Source organism: Rhinolophus ferrumequinum, chromosome 5 (assembly GCF_004115265.2).
Source record: "Rhinolophus ferrumequinum isolate MPI-CBG mRhiFer1 chromosome 5, mRhiFer1_v1.p, whole genome shotgun sequence".
Lineage (NCBI taxonomy): Eukaryota > Metazoa > Chordata > Mammalia > Chiroptera > Rhinolophidae > Rhinolophus > Rhinolophus ferrumequinum.
The window spans coordinates 73,817,857-73,840,398 of NC_046288.1; the positions used below are offsets into that span (position 1 = coordinate 73,817,857).

Consider the following 22,542-nt stretch of genomic DNA (forward strand, 5'->3'; position numbering starts at 1 on the left):
CTAAAGATCCTGGACTTCTGAAAAGCCAATGATGTTGACACTTACAAGGTCTTGGTCTTCTTTTTTCCTCTCGTTTGACCATTTGCTGACAGTTTGTTAACTAACACACCTAAACTTGAGCATCAGATACTTCATTGATTTTGACAAGTGTGTATGTGGCAGTTTCACTCTCTTTGATTCTCACAGATTATCAAACCTAGTTTTGAATTATCCAGGCTCAGAACTGTGGCAAAAGTTTTTTTACCTTAACTGAAAAAAAATAGATTTTTGTTTTCCCTACATTTCTAATTTATGTAAAGAAATCTAATTTTATTAATACATTAAAAAAACAAATAGAACATATTCCCCAAAATGTTAATTTATTGAAAAATCTTAAATACCAAGCTAAGTTACTTCCTTATCAGGAATATAATACAATGCTTTGAACCACACATGCATAAACAAAGAATTGCATCACTCCCCATTTCTTAAGGACTTGATCTATTTGAATCAGCTATTTGAAGAAAACAACTGATTTAGAGTGAAATTCAATTTTCAGCTATGTTCAAATTTTGATTACAAAGAACACTCCAGAAACAGGTTCATTTAGTTACAGTGAAATCCTTTTTGGACAGTTTCCTTCAAACTGCTAATAGGTAAACTAACAGATTCTTACTCCCCAAGGATCCAGTTTTAGTCTAAATGTAGTACAATGACAATGAAAGAAAACACAAGGATAAAAGGTAGAAGGTGGTTTGGAATTTAATGAAGCTATTTCCCAATTAGAACATACAGTTCAAATACAGAACCTAGGGATAGGGAATTTAGGTAAAACCTCTTTAGCATGAACTTCATTAAGGATATTAGCTTTAAATAGTTGCTGAGCTCTCTGGTTTAATTAAATCTCCATTCCAGAGCAAATCCCCTAATCACTTCGCTTGCCATATAGAGAATGTAGCCACTGGATTTCCTGAAGTTCCCAAGACAGGAAATGCAGCTAAGCAATATAATAACTTTATAATATGGACTTATCCTGCAAGACGAAGTTGCAAGGCAAATCAGAATGTTGGTGTCTCGAGAATTACAGTTCATTTGGCAGAACTCCAGCTTATATAAACTTGGCAAGGCTTATAGCCCCAAGTGCTGAAAGATGTCAGATGATGAAGGTTTGGGTCCTGGCTGCATCCTATGCTCCTTGTGAAAATTTGAGTAAGTCACTTACTTTCCATGGGCTTTAGTTTCTTCATCTGAAAAATGGGGATAATTAAACCTGACCTGTCTACCTTTCAGAGTTGTAAAGACCAAATCAGCTACTGAATATAGAAATTCTACAGGAATGTTAGAATGAACCCTCCTGCCCTAAAATGGTTACCTCATTTTTTATCTTCATGGCCTGTGAAGATCCCCTTTAATGTGAAAATCGCAAAGTAGATCTCTCTCACGAGAGATCAAGAACCGCAAAGCAATTTGCAAATATAGTCAGATGATCTAGGTTGTGGATATTGGCTGCTTGAAAGCTATTGAGGCAGTAAACAATTCCATCCATTTGAGTAGGGACTGGCACAAAAGTAAAAATGGGTTTGTCTCATTAGGAGGCAAGTGAATTGGTTGTAATTTTAACAGGAGTCTCCTTTCATGCCAGTGGGTGCTTCCAAGGAGACTGAGGTAAACACAGCATGAACTGTCTGTGAGCAGCACTGCTCCAGTTTTAATCTGCATACCTGGAACCACTTGAGGATGTTGTTAAAATGAGAATAACTCATTCTGGAGGTCTGGAGCAGGGCTCCAGATTCTGAATTTCTGACAAGCTCCCCATGAAGCAGATGCTGCTGGATTGCAGACCACACCTGTTTTACCTCTCTTGTAGAGTGCTGATTGCTCGAAGTGTGGTCTTGGGACGTGTATTAGTCTGCTTGGGCTGCCATAACAAACGAACACAGACTGAATGGCTTAAACAGGGGAGATTTATGTTCTCACATTTGTGGAGACTACAAAGTCCAAGATCCAGTTTCTGGCAGGATTTGGTTCTGCTGAGGTCTCTCTTCCCGGCTTGCAGATGGCTGTTTTGTTCTCATACAGTCTTTCCTCCGAGAGGTCCTACCTAAATTATGGACTTTAGTCCAAATAACATATTGTGGGTCCTTCAATTGTAACAAATGTACCACACAAATATAAGATGTTAATAGTAGGGGAAACTGGGTGGTGGGAGAGGGGTTTATATGGGAAATCTGTACTCTCTGATCAATTTTTCTGTAAACCTAAAACTACTATAAAAACTATAAAATATAGAGTCTATTAATTAAATGAATACTGGTTTCCAAGACCTATCTCCCAAACTCAGTGACTCCATTATGGAGGCTGGAGCACAGGTGATTTCAAACCAACCCTTTAAGGGATTCTTATGTATGCTACAGTTTAAGAACCATCAGGTAGACATTGGAAGCTCCACCTTTGTAGTCAGATGAATGTGGGCCCAACACTCAGCTGTACTTCTTCACCAGCAGCCCGTCTGGAGCTACTTACCCTCCATTTACCTTCTCTGAGTCTCAGTCTCATTTTAAAATCAGGGTAAAAATAGCTCTATAAAGTGATATAATGATGTAGAGTTTTAAACACAGATCGTGCATAGTAAGCACTCAATAAATATTAAGTACTAGACATTCTATTATTGTTATTGTTGAAGTCCCGGGGAGCAAGAGAAAATCATGCTACAAAAGTGAAGGGCTTTCAGAAAAGAACAGGCAATAAAAGTAATAGGCAATAAAAGACCTGGACAATAATAAAAGTTATCCTGGATGCTTCTACAACATTCCAAGGTTTATATATAGCTTTCACTTTCACTACCTGAGTTGATCCACATAGTGACCTTGTGAAGCAGAAATTTTCCTTTTAACAGATGAGGAACTGAAGGTAGAAATGATCAGTGACTTTCTGAAGGGCACAGAGCTGGGAAATGTCAGAGTCCAGATCGTCTGAAGCCTAGTCCAGGGTGGTAGTACAGTGTAGTAATTAAGTTTGAGAGCTCTTGAGTCAGTCTGGTGGGTTCAAACCCCAAAGATACTGATTATTACTGGTGTAAAATTAACAAACCAGTTCACCTCTCTTGAGTCTTAATTTCTTCAGTTGTTAAATAGGGATGATAATAATAATGATTACTTTATACAGTTTTGTAAAGACTAAATGTAATAATGTTCATAAAATCTGAGATTAATGGCTGGCACATCGTAGTGAGTTTACTAATCCTACACCCATTTTTAAATATGGTTCCTTGGGAAAAAAAATATGCATTTATGTTACAGAAAGATCAACCTAAGTTTAATCAAAGATGTGGGAATCTTTATGCACATTTTTTTGGGGGGTGCTATTGTGGGGGAGAGGGGCTAGGATTGCTACCGCTTCTAAGGAGGAGCCATGGGCTGGCACGACATGAGGTGGCATATGAATCTGTTCTCTAAAACTGCTTTGAGACATCTAAAGCTCCGATAAGGAGAGAGTACAAGCAAGGCAGAGTCACTCTGTCCCTTCAAGTCCCATTATCAGAAATGACAGTAAAGGTGGCAGCAAAAAAGATGATTTTCCCTATGGCATTTGGCAATGACTAAGGATCTGAATAAAGAGGTTCTGGAAATGAATTTGATGGTAGCCAAGATCCCACAAAAATATTTTTGAAGCAATATACAGTACTGTAAACTCCTTGAGCACAGTTACCTGAGCCACGTTTCCTGATTTTGTTGCTTCCCAGCTATTCCATCAACAGACATCTAGTAGGATCAAAACAGACAGACAATGTGGTAAGATTTAAGAAGTGCGTTTGCTCAATCAAATATTCTGGGTGTTTTGTAGATGGAAGAGGGGTTGTATATTACTTCACACACTATGAAGGCAGGTTGGGTAGACGTGTCCTAGAAAGCAGTGATGCCTTTCTTTCTTTGAGTCATCATGACAAAATATAAGGATGACAGTAATGATCATAGCTCTTAATAAGTTCTTACTGTGGACCAACAACCACTTTACATATGTTGCTTCATTTACTCTTTCCCAACAGTTAATTGAAGTAGGCACTATTGTTTTCTACATTTTAGAAATGAGAAAGGGAGGGAATTAGCCTTGGATACACAGCTAGTAACAGTTGGAACGGGGATTCTAACTCAAGCTGCTGGACCCAAATGAAGACATGAAGGTAGATTTAGAAGTCATCTGATAGAAAATGACAGAATACAGAGCTGCATAGGTGTTACTGATCGTCTACAAATTAGAAGTTGTGAGAGTGATTTCTGGAGAGTTTCTGCTGAACTAAGGATTCCTGTGTGCCAGGCACTGTCCTAAGCCCTTCCCATCTATCAGTTTCCTTATAGCCTCACAACAAACCAGTAAAATAGGTACCATTATTATTCCCTTGTTACAGCTGATGTAAATAATTTGCACCAAGTCACAAAATTAGTAAGTACTGCAACCAGGATTTGAACACAGGCAATGGTGGTGTGAGGATCAGTCCCCTTCACAGTGAACTAAAAGGAAAGTGAGAGTTCTCACAAGAGATCAAGTATGTCACTGGTGGGATTGGGGGCTGGGAGGAAGGGCAAGGAAGTGTCAGTTGAGATCTTCTTGGAGTAAGGGTAAGATTTCACCTCCTGACAGTACGTGCATAAGGTGTCTATGGGGGTAAGGGAGGGCAGCAGCACTAGGAGAGTGGATGGTTTTGCAAACACTTAGAAATGGCTTCAACCCAAGTCATGGCCAGTTGACCACACAGTTATGAGTGGGAGGGGATTTTATTGCATTTTCTCAGAGGAGAACTGGTCGACCTGACCTTTCTTCTCAAAAGAGGCTTCTTGTGCCTACACAGAAGTATGCATTTTAATTTTGGTTTCCTCAAGTATTAACCATGGCCACAAGTGGTTTATTGGTTTGCCCTTATCTTCCCAAACATTTCTGGCCTTGGTTTGTTTAAGAGGGCAAATGACCCTGGGTAATGAATGCCCATGGGGGCGGTAAGTGTTTCCTCTAGGTGGAGCTACCAGAGAGACCTCAAAACTTTCCCTATGGATGCTTGTCTGAAACACTTCCCAAGTTCCTCCATGCCCTCTCTCCACGGTGGCATTCTCATCTCAGCCTTGCCCCACACACTTTGGTGGTAAGAGCCAGCGTTTCCCTACACCTAGCCAAGTCGCATGACTGGTTCGAGCTTCAATTGGGAACGTTTCCTGTCTAGGAGTTCTTGGCAGTTTGCCCTGTTCTGGAGAAGGGCATCTCCTTGCACTTCCCTTCTGGTGTCCTCCGAACTCAGCCTAACTTTGTACAGTAACATCTCAGCCCAGCTGTCCGAGTTTGAGTCCCTGGAGAATCTGGCACAAGGCCATGGAGCATCCCCCCCCCCACCCCCCCAGAGCAAGGGCTGTGCACAGCAAGAAGGGGTCCCGGAGGTGTTACTAGTAACGCGCTGGCAACTATCGGAAGGGTCCCTGCACGACCCTAAGTCTTCTCTCGTCTCTCTGGGATCTGGCTGCTCCGTCACCAGAGCCACCCCGCCATCTCCCCACCGGGTGACTCGGCAGCAGGTGGCAGGGGCGGCCCCTGAGCGGGCGAAGGGAGGGGGCTTACCACTCTCGGCCAGCGCGGCACCGCGTTCGCCCCACCGTTGCCTCCGCCACCTCTGCGGCCCGCGCGCCCCCGCGGACCAGCACCTCGCAGCTCCTGCGGCGCCCCCCACCGGCCTCTGCCCGCACCTGCAGCCTGTTCAGCGCGCCCAGCCCGCTGTCGCCGCAGCCGCCTCTCTGGCTCCTAGCACCACGGAAGCCCCTGGGCCGAGCAGCGAGTGCGCTCGGGTGTCAGACCCATCGACACACGCCCCGGAGCCGGCTAACTCTCGAGTCCTGCTTCTGCACCTTGCATCCCAAAAGATGAATGTGAGGAGGGTGGAAAGCATTTCGGCTCAGCTGGAGGAGGCGAGCTCCACAGGCGGTAGGATGCAATAGCGTGCGAGCGGACCCCGCTTCCTCCCCGCTTCCCTCGCCAGCTGAGGCCAGGACCCCCTCCTCAGCTGGGGACGCTTGCTGCCTTTGCTGCATGACAGACAGTCACTTAGGCGGGACTGAGAAGGGGGGGTGGGGACAGTGGGGAAGGGGGTGCGAAGGAGAGGGGGTGTACTCAAGGTACAGGTCGGGGAAGAAGAGATGTTTGAAGTGTGTGTGAAACTCGCCGGCGGCAGGCCCCCTGTGATCCTGTGCCTACTTTTGCCTTCTCTGAAAATTTCCGATGTTGTTTATGATGACTTCAGACAACCTAGTTCCTTTCTCTAACGCGGAAATAGTATGGATCCTCTCCCTCCACTTTTCCTTTATGCTCTCAACCATTTCATTAAAACTCAGTTTTCTCCCCTAGTAATAGGCAGGCAAATGTTTCCCAGGTCAGATTCTTCAGCAGGAGCGTATGTCTTATTCTATTGCCAGTTTCAGTTTAGAGTATTCAGAGAAAATGGCCCTCAGTGACACGTGGAAATAATTTATGTATGGTCCAGCCCTGGAAAGGTACTGGGCACTCTTGCGAGGTGCTGGGCCTTCCGAGTAGCGTGCGTTCTGTGAAAGCAGGGAAAGGTCACGTTCTGACGAGTTTAGTGAGATCCATAGTGAAATAGGGGACGACACCCCCTACTCCCCAAACATAGCCTCTTTGGTTGGATGGATTTGTGGTGAGGTGGCTTTGATGTGTACAATTGTTTTTTTTTAGAGGATCCATAAATAGAATGGAGGTTGTTGTAGGGAACACGAGTGTAATGATGGGCTGTGCATTTCCCAGAATGTGTAAACTCAGGGGTCACACATACGGCCACAGCATAGTTGGGATTTACAAGATGAAAACTTGGATATGAGGGAGGTAAAAGTTGCAAGGAAAGAGGTAGTTCCACATTCTCCTTGTTTGTAGTTAGGGAAATGGACTCACTGCAGCAAAGTGAGTCTACTGCTGTCATTTGGATATTGAGAAATGGACACTTTCCCTTCCTTCCCTTCCCTCCAATAGTTAAGGTCATTGTAACTGGGAGGAGCCTAGTCTTATTGAAGTGTGAAAATTTAAAAACAAAAGTCTTGGTCCTTTATGGGCTGGAAAATTATAAATATATATATATATATATATATATGACCATCACTTTTAAAGCCCTGAATTTAATTTGTACTGATGTTTAGTTCTGGGTTCCTCTGTGACAATGGCTCCCACTGATTGCAATCCAAGTATGTCTAGGATATATCTTAGGAGAGATACTCTTAATCTTTAAGAGATTGAATTTTTCCATAACAGCATTTTAAGTGTAGAGGACTAAGTAGTTGTTGAGTTCATAGGGTCTCTGCCGTTGCAGTTCCTGTGAGTAAGGATAGGATAGAGAGTTTGCTGCCCTTTTCGGAACTGTACTCATGCACAAGGCAAAGACTGGAAACTCAGATCAGGTTTTAGAAACATAAGTCTGGCGTACTAAGTGTCTTGCATGTCCAGCTCCCCCCTGATAATAGTTTTTTGGCTGGGCCTCGTCTTTAATTGCCTAGCTAGGGATTGAATCAGCATGTCCAGTCAATTCACAGGGCCACAGGTGGCCATAATCTCTATTTGTTAGATGAAATGAGAAAAATGAAATCACATCCTGGGAGTATGATATAGTTAAAAAGTTTTAATGCCGTCTCTAGAATCAGTATGTGTTCATTGTTCATTCTGAGAATGTAAAGATGAACATTGACTTATATCGTGGCTAATGCAAAGCATTTTTTGGCTTGAATTGATTTGACACCTGTTTCTTGAATTATATTCACATGTTTTTGTAGTTCATTGTCATATTAGAAGAATAAAGAAAAAATAGCTGGAGCATCTTTTTTTTCACTCTTGTGGTTATTGTTTCAAGGTTAACATTAGAGAGTGTTCCCTAAATATGTAGTCTATATTACTTTCATCAAACATATACTTTCGTACTTTGGTTATTTGTGCTCAGATATAGGATGGTCTTTACTAATACTGGGATAAGAAAAGATTGCGTTTTTAAGGGTTTGCCCTCTATTTTCAGTTCTTGTTTTTAAAACAATAGCTCCTGATCTCTTGTTTTCCTTTCAAATAAGTGGGGCATTTGCATAACTTCCAACATGAGCATGATGGTTTTCCCTTGGATATATACCTCTTAGATGGAGATTTATAAAATGACTTTATCAAAATTTAAATAAAATTTAACTGGAAGATCAGACTGAGAGGAATGTATGAAGATGAGAAGGAGTACAGAAATTAGATGTGTGTGTGTGTGTGTGTGTGTGTGTGTGTGTGTGTGTATGCATGCATACTTGCATATGTGTGTATTTTATGACCTGATTCTAGAGCCAGAATACTATGAAAAATAGTTTGTTGAGAGACAAAGGAGAAAACCACACAAAAGGGAAAGTGCGGTAAAGTGTAGGATAGATGGGATCAGGGTTGAAATGCGTTGCTACAACTTTATAATTATGTGACTTAAAAAGTCCATTCCCTGCTCTCCTTTCAACAGGTAATGCATTTAATATGCTAACTGATCCATACAATTTCTAAATCACTGTACTAGAAACAAATTATTGACATGTCATAAATAAGTACATAAAAGTAAAGAAGTTTACTTACCAGTTGTAGTGCTCACTTTTACGGTGCTTCTCATCAGCTTCCACAGTAAAGCAAAAGCCTGCCCTGAATATATTTTTCATGTCATTATCTATATGCATTATTTTGCTCCCCTGCTATAGAATCAAACATAATCATGCTACCAGTGGAGAGATGGAGGGAGATGGTAATTCAACAGTATATCTGAAGGAGAATCAGAAATAAGATCAGAGGGGAAAACAAAAAAAACCCTACAAATTGGACCTTGATGTCCTACTTTGTGCCATCTAACTTAGGGATGGCAGATGTTATGTGATGTAATCTGCAGGTAAATGTGGGAGGGAAATGTGTGTTTCAATAGTTGTTGGAGGAAGTCATCCAGAGGACCTGATTGAGGGTTGACCCTCCAGCTGGACCTGGGCAATCAGGGGCTCCCCACCCCCTGCCCTGTCCTTGGAATATGTCTTCTGCCCACCATTTCCACAGCTGGAGCCATTTTCAAGGACACAGCCTTGAAAGAACACTGAGTTGTTGAGACCATTTAAATGGTATACATGACTGAACCCGATTGAGGCCTCTATATAAACTTTTAAGATTTTCATGGGTGGGAGCAGAGATCTACTTGTCTTGCGGCCACCCAAGATAAGTTTGGTATGTAAGTTCCCTTGCCTGTTACACCTGCCACCTATATCCATCTGGAGGGTCTGCCTCTTTCTTCAGTCTCTCCTTGCCCTCCATGTACTGAGGCCACTTCAGATTTCACCTGGGAAGCAAGCTCCTGAGTTTGGGAACCAATGAGAGTAGAGTGAAAAAATCTCTTCAATTTTGAATTATTGTTTGATGGATGTCTCATGGCCCTGGATTAAGTTTTGTGTTTATTAAAGATAAGGCAAACTCAAATTAGTATTTCCACAAGGGAAATAGGGAAAAGTCTATTTTTTCTGAATCTAGGAAAAGCTTTTTATTGCATGAGGCATTATTCTGTTTTCTTCATCTTTAAGGTAAGAAAGTACTAAACAAATGATATGATGAAGTGTTAAAATTCAACAACCCTCCTCTCCTTGCTGTACTTTTGTTCCTGGCCAGTGCGTATGCAAAGTTTCATAAAATAAGGCTACGGGTGGCTTTGAAATTAATGAGCCATGTAATATAAAATGTGTGTGCAAGACTTCTGTGGAATTGTAGACCAGATAGTGGTTGAATCTTTTGAAGATATATTGCTGGACTTAAAGTATGTGGTCCTTCTTGCTCTTTTTTGTCCTTTTATTTGTTTCCCTTGTCCCACTGGTTTTTCTGGAACATGGGGATAATATTGGTTTTCAATATTTCATAGCAGAGTGTGCTTGTTTACTTAATAGCCTCCCTTCCTAGGGACTACTTCAAGCAGATTAAAGTGTGTGTGTATGGGAAAGGTATGGAGTGAGGAAGAATAAGTGTTTCATTTGTTCGATGGGCCTTTACCATGTTTAAAAATGTTTTCAGGTTATATTACTACACCTGTCGCTACAAGTTTATTCACCCTTGGGCATTGGACCACCGATTTCTTTTTCAAAACTGTTTACTCGGTGAAAGGTCCTAATGGTTTTTTCTAAATTCACATTGTCCTGAACTCACTACGATGCTTCATGCTGTTTATCAACACTCCTTAGAAGACGGTGAACTCTGAGCACAGAGCTGTTGTGCTTTGCTCACCACTGTATCCCCAGCATCTAGATGAAGCCCGACACGTAATATTTGCTCAACCACAGACATTTGTTGAATCAATTAAGTCTCATCCCTCGCATTCTGACGTTGCATTATTCGATTTCCTCCTACTTGTCTCAGATTTCTTTTTCTCACCCTTATTTCTTCCTTAGTCCATTTTTGTGCAACTTTTCGCAAAGTTCTGTCTCAGTTTTTCTTCTCTCTCTGTACTCTCTCCCTCACTGTATCAAAGCTGTAGTTTTGATGCATGTTACCTTGATGCAGGGGTCTCTTTAGTCTTTAGCTCTGGCCCGGTCCCCTTCCTAAAATACCAGACAGACATTTTCATGCCCTGTCAGACCCATCAGCAAGTTTTGCCAGCACCTCAGAGTCAGTATGTCAGAAAAGACATGTCCTCTTTTCTAAGAAAAATTCATCGGTCACATTTTTCTAATAGTGGCATCACTTCTTGAGGCATGCAGTTTAAAAATGGACCAAAAGTGATTCCTTCCTATCGTACTTCCCACCTTGATCATTTCTTCCCTTCTATGTGGAATCAGTCACCAAGACATATTGATTCTCTTCTAGCTTTTATGTCTAGCTCCTTCCAGAATTCCCATCGTATCATTATTTCCCAGGCTATCAGGGTTGTCTCCTATTTGCCTTAAGTGTCACTCCCCACCCACAACCAAATAGATGTACTAAAACCTGATTTGAGTCAAATCGTTCTCCTATGCAAAACCTTTTAATACCTCCCTGTTATGTATAGAACTAAAAAGACTATTTTGTTAGCTTGATCGTCAAGACGTCCACAGTATGGTGAAGGTCTTCCATCCCATTATCTTGTGGCTCTTCCAGGTCTACACCTTGACCTGCTAAACTGACTCTTTCCTAGTCCCCAAACCTATCTTACGATGTACTTTGGAATGAACTTCCTGCTCCCACGTTACCCACTGAATGTGGTGGGAAGTTGAGCACACTCTTCAAGACTCAATTCAAATACAGTATCTTTCTCATGCAGCCTTACTGATTTCTTCCTGCCTCCTCCCCAAAGAATTACGCTCTAAATTTTCATAGGTTGTTTTTCTTTTTTTTTGACCTATATCGGAATGACAAGGCCAAAGAAACTACGAATATTTGTTTCATTTGCAGTTTTAAATTATGACTCCTTGATGGCAGGTACCATACCTGAATCAGTCACTTTTGTACCTCGGCTCATGACTAGCACAATGCTTCACAAAATAGTAGAACCTTAAACCATAGTCATTGAACTTAAGCCACATCACCCAGTGATAGACCTATCAGACACCCCAAATTAAAACCCTCATATTTGATTGCTTCTGAAGTCATGTACCCAAAGGGACATTCCTTTTTTTTTAGTTCTTTTTATTTTTTTTTTATATTAGTTTCAGGTTTACAAAACAACATAATGATTGGACATTTACATCCCTCACAAAGTGATAGCCCCCACCCCAAATCTACCACCCCTCTGACATCACATAAAGCTGTTACAATAAAAAGCTGTTGACTATATTCCCCATGCTGTGCTTTACATCCCATGAAAATATCTATACACATATATATTTAATTATAGTTGACATTCAGTATTATTCTACTTCAACTTCAGGTGTGCAGTGCAGTGGTCAGGCATCTACACAATCTATGAAATGATCCCCCTGATAAGACGAGTACCCATCTGGCACCCTACATAATCTTACAGCATTATTAATTATATTCCCCGTAGTGTATTCCACATCCCCTATGACCACCAATTTGTACTTTCTAATCCCTTCACCTTCTCCCCCATCCTCCAACACCCCCCTCCTTGGTTCCCTGCCTTTTCCAGTCAGTGGTCCAGGGTAACGAGTAAAGTAATACATCACCAAGATGGTCCTCTTCTGAACTGTGCATGTTCTTGCGTCTATCATGCATAACTATGAGAGTTTGTTTCTGAAGACAGGCTTAGTAAGTGTCCAGGGTTCTCTGTGTATTTAAAGCAATAGTGCATCTTTGGATATTGTTGTTATGACTTGCACTCATCCTGAATAACTTCCAGACCTATCCCCTCCAGGATCAGTTCTCCAAGGGGCCCACGGTGAGTGATTATTACTCTCCTTGTTCCCCTCCAAACAAAAGAGTGGAAAGATTGGCTCGTATTCCCTCTGAATCGTGACTGTGATTGTCCATACTAGTAGGAGTTCAGGTTACAGAGTCGCCCTTCCTAACATTGCCCAGCCCAGGGCCTAAATAGCTACACCACCATGTCTCCCATCATTATCATCATCTTCATCCTTATCTTCATCTAATGATAAATCCTTTCCTTATAGCAGTAGCCGTGGAAAGGAATGGAAACATTAAAAATATGAAACATCTCTCAATGTATGCACATCCATTTCATTAGGTGCCTTTTCTTTCACATCAGGCTTCACAGAGAGAATCAGGCTGAGTTGGGAAGGAATTAGGAGGAAAGTGGAAACCGTGGCAGGGCTGAGATGCGATGAGGGCCAACTCTTTCACTGTCACCACTGTGGCCCAGGGTCTTCACCGCTGGCTGCTCTACATGTATACATATGCACGAAGCATTAGGAAGTCGGAAAAAGGAAATCCTCCCAGTGTTTAAACGTATATGTACTCTGCTCACTCTGAGAATCTAAGGAACAATTGAACGGGGATATAAATATAGAATTTGCCATATTGAGCAGTTGGCCTTCATGCCTGTCTTAAGGCCTGATTTTTCTTCCCGAACGAACACTGCCAGGGTGGTTGAATGGCTCTCCCATTGGAAGTAGGTTGTCAGTTTCAATACCCTGTGGATTGTTACTGGCCTTTTAGAAAGTTCTCTCCGCTACATATTGTACCCCAGTTATTTATTTAGGTAAAAATAAGTAGTCAACCTGTTTTGCAACAACAGTTTATAATGTTTCGGTTACCTGAAATCTGGATTGGCTTAGGGAAACATCTCCCTCAACCCACCATGTATTCAAGCAGCATCTGCTCATGAATAGTGAATAAAACGTCTTTAGGGAATTAGAACTGGCTTTTTTTTTATAGGTCTTTAAAAGGTTTTGGAGATAAAATGTACTTTTATCTCCAGATGTCAACATTTCTTAATATTTTGAAGGATCTTTTGAGTGAACCAGTTTATTGAAGAAATGACATTATCTGCAGCCCAAATGGGAATCAAAATCAGATTTGAGTGATGTATTAATAGTAACTACTGCAGTGTAATGACTATGCATTCTCTCTCTCTCTCACGTCTTCATTATAATACCAACTGCACATTGTGTTTATAGATGCTAGGGTGTCCCCAAGAATGTCCCCAAATATAATTTTTTTAATAAGAAAAGACATGACTTCCAAATGTCTTCATGAGTTTCGTAATGAAATTGGATGAAAATATTAATAGCACATGTAGCTATTAAACTGATCTACATTTCAGAACGGATATTCCTCCAGGTGATTTATTTTGGGTTGTAAGTTTTGTACTTTAATGAATTTTCATTAGACTAGCAAGATAAAATACTTACAAAGAAATTGGTCTAGCCCATACCTTTTGGCCATGCATTATACTCGTATGGTAAGTGCTCCAGAGATGTGGTGCATGAATAAAAGTATATTATATTATGGTGAAACCCTGAGGGTTGAGATACACTGTTGTGGTCCAACCTATTCCATCACTGTGCAAATTGATCCTTAAGCCGTCTTCTTGTTGTGTCTGCAGTGAATTTGAAAAACAAACAAAGAAACAAAAACAGCCCCCAACCAAAAACACGCATACAACCAAACAATAATATACAAATAACACAGACATTTCAAAAATGACCCTGTCACGTCTAATGAGAACAAGTTTAATTTGTAGAGAAGTTTAGAGAAAATTTTGTTTAATGTAGAAAGGTGAAAACATTGAAAGTCACCACTGAATATAATGTTGCTGTTCCTCTTTCTTCATCTATAAAATGGTGGTCATTGTATCTGCTTGTCGATTAACAGGGATGGATTTTGTAATGATGAAATGAGATTAATTCAGCAGATATTTACAGAGAATCTACTTGGGGCTAGGATGAGTGAGATGTAGCGTCTACCTTCAGAGAGCTTCCTGTTTATTCAAGAGATCTTTACCAAGGACACACCAGGTACAGTAAAGGCGTTACTTATGTCAATAGGTTCTTGGAAACTGTGACTTCAAGTGAAACAACGTATAACAAAACCAATTTTGCCACAGGCTAATTGATATCAGCAAGAATTAAGTTCCTGTGGAATATTTCTGGTCACAAAAACATCACCAAACTTCTAAATAAGGACCCCCAACACTTCTACTATGAATCATTGAAATAAATGTAAGCTCTACGTCCATTTAAGAAGGCTTAATTAAAACAAGTCAGATAATGATTTTCAAACCTGCTGATTCCAGTGCAAAGTGGCAGGTGGCCTGAGTCTATCCATCCCAGCAGCTCAGAATGGAAGGCCCTTCCATCACAGGGCCAGTCACAAACACACCCGCACGCACTAGGCCTGGGGCAATTGAGACGTGTCATTTCACTCCATATGCACAACTTTGGGATGTGGGCGGGAACCAGAGAATCCAGAAAAAACCCAGGCAGACATGAGGAGAACATGCATACTCCATATAGACAGTGGCCCTGGCAGGGAATCTGTTTTTTTTCTCATCAGCATGATAATGAAATGACGTTGAACGAAACAATATTATTTGAGAGCCCACTGTATTTATAGTTGAGTAGGAGGAAAAGAAATAACTAAACATGTATGTTCTAAAATAGTCACTGCCATAACAGCAGATAGATGTTGAAAAGCAAAATTACTTCCATTTGGTATAAGTACCATTCCTTTCCAAGTTGAAAACAGTGATTTTGAACTTGATCTTTCTCTCTTTGGGGTCTTACAGAATAAAGCCATCAAAAGAAATGTGCTTGAAATTCTATATCTGTTCTGTTGTCCAATATCTTCCTGCATTTTCTTAGTTTTTCCACCTGTATTATGGGTTTATCTGTCATCCACTTCAAGACACTGTGACATTATTTAAGCCATTTAAAAATTTGTAAAACTTGTCATGCTGGGAGTCTATAAAGAAGTGCACTTTATTCATAAAACAAATATGATTTTGAAGCTCAGAGAGTACAAAATGAATAATAACTTCTGTTTAAAGGCAGCCATAAAGGAATTGAAAATGCCCAGTTCACTTAATGTCAGTTTAATAAATGTTCCAGTAAAGGCAGAGGCATTTCAAATTAGTGTGGGATTTTTAAAATGAAACTCTCATTTTTAAATTTCGTTTTGTAGAATCAATCATTTATCATAAGAATATTAGTATCCCCGATCTAATAGGGTGAGCACTTGTGAAAAGCGGATTCTGCTAAACCTTTGTCACATCTTTTCCAAGAATTCTTAAGCCACTTTTCAAATCATCCGTTTTTCCAAACTCCCTTTAATTTGAGGCTGAATCTCATCCTACAGAGATGCACAGTATTATTGCAATCTGTTCCTGGTGCCTGGTCCTGTCGGGGTCCGGTTTATCACAGTTTCCTGCTGAAGTTGTGATCTCTGAGAGAGTTGTGCAGACTCTGAAACACAGGAGCCCTGCATTAATTTGAAGATTGTGGAGAGGGAGACCATGGGGCACAAGCATAAAACAAGGAGCATTTGGAAGCAGGCACTGAGCACATGGAAAAAGAGCGGTGGAAACTGCAAACTACAGTCATATGCAGGGGCATGGGAGTGAGGGAATTTGGCTGCCATGGGTTGGTAAGATAAGTCCAGTTTTTGATGTAGGCATTGTAGTATAGTTTTTAAAAAGGCAACACATCTAAACTGCAAAACTGGAAGGTAATAATAGTAGCAAATCTGATGTGATTTAAGTTCCGGATAGGCAGCAAAAGCCTATAAACCTGCAGAGTTCGATTAGGGTTATGGATGTAGGTTCTAAATGAAAATTAGTCATTAAAAATACTTTCAAAATTATTGTTCAGCTGTCAGGATAAATAGTGACAATAGAAAACTTACCAACAGTACACTGGGAAGACTGAACTGTAGAAATAATTGGTGAGAAACTGTAATTTAGAACAGTTACATTTATCCTTGGATCCCTGAGCACAAGATCGTAGCTTTTCATAAATATTATTAGAATAGAATTTCAGCTCCCAAGCAGTGACAGTTATAACTTCAGCCTTAATGTAACTTGTGTTCTGATAGTTTTAGAAATAGTTTTGAGGGCGTTATTCAATAGTCATCTACTTAAAAACCACATTTATCAATTACCTACTATGAAGGAGGCACTGCTAGAAAAGATTTCAGAATATAGAGGCATGTTAGTTGTTTAGGGTACAGGAATTTAGATTTTAAATGATATTTTCCGTCTCCACCCCAGAATTCTACATGATTTGCATTGTGTATTGATTTAAGTGGAACATGCTAGCTTGGCTCATTTTCAAATGCACCTGCTAAGTATCTTGCCTGGATCCTGGTATATGTCCTTGATGGAGGAAATCAGCCGCTACTGGTGGGAACAGGATGCAAAACCAAGAAATGTGATAGCTGGAGAAGAAATTGGGGAGGAGAATGTTATTGAGATCCATGCCTGGCACGTAGGTAATGGTCCACGCGTGTCAGCTAATGGGGAATAAAAGAGTTTCAAAAGCCAGAGCTGGAGAACAGAGTGAACTACAGAACATGAATTGTGGGTGTAGAATGCATCCTCAGGATAAGGCTCTGGAGTCAGGATTAGGGTCCAGATACTACTGTGTCTACTACTGTGTGACCCTGGGAAGCTGCATGGCCTCTCTGTCACTTAGTTTCTTTATGAATGGCATATGCCTGGAACATTCTTGCCCCATACACGCCAGTGGCTTGCTTCCTTGCTTATTCAAGTCTCTATTAAAATATTACATCACTGATGACTTCATCTAATATGTAACCCACCCGTGTCTCTAGTCTCTTATCCTACTTTTCTTGATAGCTTTCATATACTCCTTCAAAGAAAAAACAATTATATATGCTATACTACCGTTCTATAATATATATACTAGAATACTAGATCGTACTATTTCTATATACACATATGTATCTTTACTTTGTGTATACTTGTTTACGTTTACTATTTTCCCTCTTAAAATTCACTCAAATGTACATTTAATGGTAAATCAACGAAGAAAACTCGTTTCTACAGATTGCATTGAGGAGTACCTGAACTAATGTCTATAAAGTGCTCCGCCCCGTGCCTCACAGGGCCTGATGGATGAATTGTGGTCGTTTCTATAGTGGTTTTGGCCTGAGAAAAAGTCCTTTAATCCTGCGGATGACAGGAAAGTGTGAGGCTGGGAGCCCGTGAGGGTTGTCAGGGAGGGAGTTTTGAGAAAGGGTCCTTGCCCTTTGGAAGGGGTAAATCTTGTCCTCTCACGCAGAAGGGAGAAGGGGCTCACCCTGGGTGACTACTGGGGAGAACCCTGTAGAGGAGAAGGGCTTTGAGCTGGGCTTGGAATGATCAGTGGGGTTTACGGAAGTTGTGAGGAAGCATTTAGTGGGTGGCATGAAGGATTTGTGGGGACAGCAGCATGGCTGGAGTCGATGGTTATCTGAGAAGTGTTGAGTCTGGGAAACAAGACGAGGGAGAGTCTAAGAAACGTGGGTTTTATCCATTGAGCAAGAATTCAAGACTTCTGAGAGAGATGATGGCATTATTCCAGTGACGCCCTAGGAAGGTTGTCTTGTCCTGCTGCAAAGGAAAGTTGTAAAGAAGGGGGACGTTCAGGTAGAGAGGTCGGTTGAGAAGACCCTGTCGCTGTCCTGACCTTAGGTAGCATTGGCCAGGTTTGAAGGGGTGCCGGTGGGGAAGGAAACGAATTCGGCCCATCCTGGTGCTCTTTGTACTGACTGAAGGTGGACATGGAGTTGGGTGGAAGATCCACAGGGTCGGAGTCAGCTGGGTGCTCTGAAGCAGGCTGCCTCTGCCCTCGAACTTCGGTGACTGAGCAAAGGGCCCACCTGATGGTGATGGGAAGATATTATCCAGAAGACATGAGAAGGAAATGGCGTGTCCGCGTGTATAAGGATAAAAGAATTGAGTTCAACATTATATTTGGGGTACTACAGGGGTACCCTGCTAAGAGGGACATTAATACTTTTGAATATCCTTTTTATTGATAAGTCCATCGAGGCTTAAAGTGGTTAAACAACTTACCCATAATTACCCAGTTAGTGATTGGGAGACTGGGGATGTTAGCCAAGGCCGTATTGATCAACACACAGCCTGTACACTGAAGTCTTATTTCTCCACTCTCTTGCCTGCACGGGGCAGAGCCAGTGAAGTGTGAAGAGGGGAAATCTGGGCTGACCTGTTATTGTTCTGGAACAGCTGGGCTCAGTTCACCAGGGACCGTTCTTATTGCCCAGGTTGGTGGTGCAGGGAGGTAAAGGGCAAATGGCCTGGATTTCTAAATCACATCCAGGGTAAAGATCCAAAGCCAGTACCCAGCCCAAGTGACGCAGCCTGGGAGACAGAGCCTTGATGCCGAGCCTTGTAGGTTGGGGAAAAGGACCATTAGGACTTGAGGAGTTAGAATGGCAGTGAAAGCACCCTGAGTAGAAGGGCTGATGGAAGTGATTAATGTGGGCAAGCTAGTGCCAGGTAGAGGTATTGGGAAGGTGGAGCGTTGAAAGTGCAGTGCCCAGCTGAGCTTTGGAAGAATGCATGTTATTGTGGTACAAAAGCATGATTTGGATTCAGAGCGCATTCCACTTGCATAGCTGCCCTCCCTCCCTGCCCCTCCCTCGCTCTACTGCTGGATCCCGTAGCCATTTCTCTAACCCACCTGTGGACACCAGGCGCAGGCAGTCTTGCTGAGACTAACTAATTGAGAACAACATTACTGCAAACAATGGAGTCCAGCCATCCTCCATCCCGCCAGAATAAGTCATGAATCCTTTTAATACCGTTCCTTAATGAATACAGTTTTAATTAGTTGGTATCAGCCAACCCAGAGTAAAGAGACTGTGCACACTTCCAGGGCCCACAGGGCGCGCAAATATTTGTTGACCAATGGATAATGAAGTACCTTTAAATGTACTGATAAAAAGCAGTCAAATATTGTTACAACTATTAGGTGGCCTCATAATTCTTTCATCATGAAATGCAATGAGCAAGCACTTAGGGAGCTCAAGGAAATTCGTTCTCTCTCTCATTCTCTGGGTCTCAGGACACATTTTACTCCACTCCATTCCAATCACCACATTTATTTAGCATGTTTTATAAACCAAACATTGTGCTGAGTGCCTGGGGGATACAAATACCTTCTCTGTCCTCACAGATGGCTGGCAAGGAAGAAATACTTTCAACAGTACATTAGCAGCACGCTGAGAATTTCAGAACAGTGAGTAAAGGATGCTATAGGAACATATGGAAAAATTTAATGATATAGGCGTCAGAAAATCATTCCCAAAGGGAGCGGAAATTAAGTTGACACCTGAATGACACTGAGAGATGGACAGGAACTTGGAGAACTGAGGAAAGTCTGGGGAAATGAGAGAGAGAGAAAAAGGATAATACCAAAGAGGCAGACACAAGGTACATGGTTAAGAATTTGAGTTTTATTATCATTATGGTCTTGAACTTTCCCTCAAGGGCGATGGAAGCAATAGGAGGTTTCAAGCAGGGAAATGACATAACCAAATAGCCATATCACGTCTTCTGGCCTTGGTCCCCAAACTCCGAAAAAAAGCAAAAGGCAGAATCCCAGTGGCTAATAACAAACTATTGATCATGTTTTTGTGGGATCTGGAATTATTCTGTCATCTCTGTCTGTCTGTCTGTCTATCTGTCTGTCTCTCTCTCTCTCTCTCTCTGTTTCTCTCTCTCCCCCTCCCTCTCTCCCTCCCTCTTTCTGTCTCTCTCTCCCTCTCTCTCTCTGTTTTTTTTCTATTTACCTTTTCTCTTCTGCTTTGCCTCAGCTCAGAAATCTGACTTTGGTCTCTTATGTTAACTCATTGTCAGCCGTATATAGTGTCTAGGTCAGCAGTTTCCAAAGTGTTTTGATCTTGTATTCATATCTATAAAAACTTTTTGAGCATGCATTTTCATTTTTATAGATTTCATCCTAAATTGTACACATGTACTTATAGAAGTATGTGTAATAATTATTATTAAAGTTTAACTTCTTTATTAGGTATTAATAAATATAGTAGTAATGTCAAACTCAAACGGTTGGGTACCAGTAACCTCTAGTGAAGGCATTTATATTTATGCTTGACTAGTGTAAAGAGAAAAAGTCTAATATACTAGATTTTATAGCTGAGAGCAAAGCAGTGAGAGGTAAAGAACTATCAACAATGTGCAATTTCATCAACAGTTAACTTCCATATACTCGTATGTGCCGTGACCACTTATACAAATACCAAGTGTTACAGACATAATGCTACCTTGCAATGCTGTTATTAACAATTCATCCTTCCTCAGTGCTTTAGGCCTATGCAGCTGTCCCCATCCCAACTGAGAACATTTCTGCGTTGTTCAGACTCTGTCTTGTCCTTATTCGTTTTTGGCATAATCTGTCTGCATTCTGTTTCACCGTTTCATGCATGGTGATTGTGCCAATTCCAGAGTGATTGCAAACTCTCTGTCTGAAATATCCAAAGATTTCATGAGATACACATGAACTAGTGTCTAATAAATTAAAATACAGTGTTTCCCTGAAAATAAGACCTAGACAGACAATCAGCTCTAATGCGTCTTTTGGAGCAAAAATTAGTATAAGACCTGGTCTTATATCATATCATATCATTATATCATATCATATCATATCATATCATATCATATCATATCATATCATATCATATTATACATTAAAGACCTGGTCTTATATTATAGTAAAATAAGACCGGGTCTTATATTAATCTTTGCTCCAAAAGATGCATTAGAGCTGATTGTCTGGCCAGGTCTTATTTTCGGGGAAACACGGTAGGTAGGTATATAATATAGGTTATCACCACTAACATATGGGCATTTTCTGACTCAACCACAGAGAGCTCATCTGTTATTTCTGTTTCATGAATCCATGCAGTGTGGGTCTGTCACCTGCTGATTTGTGGGGAACTTGAGCCAACATTTTCTAACCAACTATAATGGGTAATTGCATAACCTCTATTGACCAGGTTTCTACAGGCTTTCGCAGGAAGGGATAGTTTTCATCAAAAAAGGCTGAGTTTTAAGTTTTTAAAGGCCCTTTGGTTTGTGCACATTTGTGTGCCTGTTTGTGGGGTTGCAAAGTAGTGAAAAATGAGATCTGGTGGGAGATGACGAGCTAAGGATAACATTCCAAAGCCACCATGGAAATATGTGTTAACACTCTGATTTCACATGGGCTTTCTGATGATTTAAATAAACATCTTCAAATCACACCTCAGGTTTACTGATTGCAAGTCAACCCTCTGCAATTTAGACTCCCTGAGTGTAGAGACTGGCTATTTTGTTCACTGTATAACCCATATGCTTTGAACAGGGCCTGCCAGTAGTAGGCTCTCAAATACTTGTTGAATGAATGAATTAGTACAAAAACCTAGCTCCTACTTGCTGTTCATTGAGAGAGAGGGACACATGGACAAGTAATTCTCAGACCAGTGTGACTTAAGTGCTAAAATACAGGCACTTGCAAAATCCTATGGGAGCAACGCTGTACGAATAACTACCTTCCTAGGGAGGTTAAGGACACCTTGCAGAGGAAAATGGCATCTCAACTGGGTCTTGAAATGTGTTGAGGTTTAGCCAGTGGAGCAGAGAGAAAAGGATTCAGAAGTGAAAGGAACAGCCTGTACTGAGGCTCAGATTTGTGTGAAAATGCAAGTTGTGTTAAGGGACTGGTGAGAAGGTCCATGTGGACTGTATATATTGGCTATGTGGGGAGATGCATCCAAAAGCGAGGCTGGAAGGGTAGATGGCAGTAGGTTGTTTCAGACTCTTGCATTTATGACTGAGGAGTTTGAATTAAAATCTGCAGGCAGTGGGGAGCTATTGAAGGGTGCTAATCAAAGGAGTGGCGATAATTGTGTTTTAGAGGGAAATGACAAAGGTAGCTTCATAGCAGTCAAGGGGAGTAGTGGGATAGGAAGTGCAGACAGTGTAGATGTGCGGCAGGCAGAAGAGGGGTAGTGGGTGTAAGAGAGCTGCAGCAGGTATAATCTATATGTCATTAAGCATTGGAATGAGGACAAGAAAAGCAAGAGTTGAGAAGGTATCTGTAACCTTCAGTGAGAATGCTTGAGCACATGGCTTCTTCCCGA

The 22,542-nt window shown here is 41.3% G+C and overlaps 1 protein-coding gene and 1 long non-coding RNA gene across 3 annotated transcripts in view; one reads left to right on the forward strand and one right to left on the reverse strand.

The window, feature by feature from the left end:
• Positions 1 to 740: 740 nt before the first annotated feature.
• LOC117022278 (uncharacterized) lies at positions 741 to 5,681 on the reverse strand. Its single transcript, XR_004423018.1, has 3 exons — positions 5,581 to 5,681; positions 3,688 to 3,740; positions 741 to 2,092 (listed from the first exon to the last, which is right to left on the reverse strand). It is a non-coding gene; the product is annotated as an uncharacterized LOC117022278 (long non-coding RNA).
• KCNIP4 (potassium voltage-gated channel interacting protein 4) overlaps positions 5,453 to 22,542 on the forward strand; it is a 1,015,463-nt gene continuing 998,373 nt past the window's right edge. The window contains exon 1 of one of the 2 annotated variants that reach the window (XM_033106241.1): positions 5,453 to 5,940. In XM_033106241.1, coding sequence (XP_032962132.1) covers positions 5,880 to 5,940 — 61 coding nt within the window. In that variant the 5' untranslated portion in view covers positions 5,453 to 5,879. The remainder of the gene's footprint in view (positions 5,941 to 22,542) is intronic. The other variant, XM_033106239.1, reaches the window with a different exon arrangement.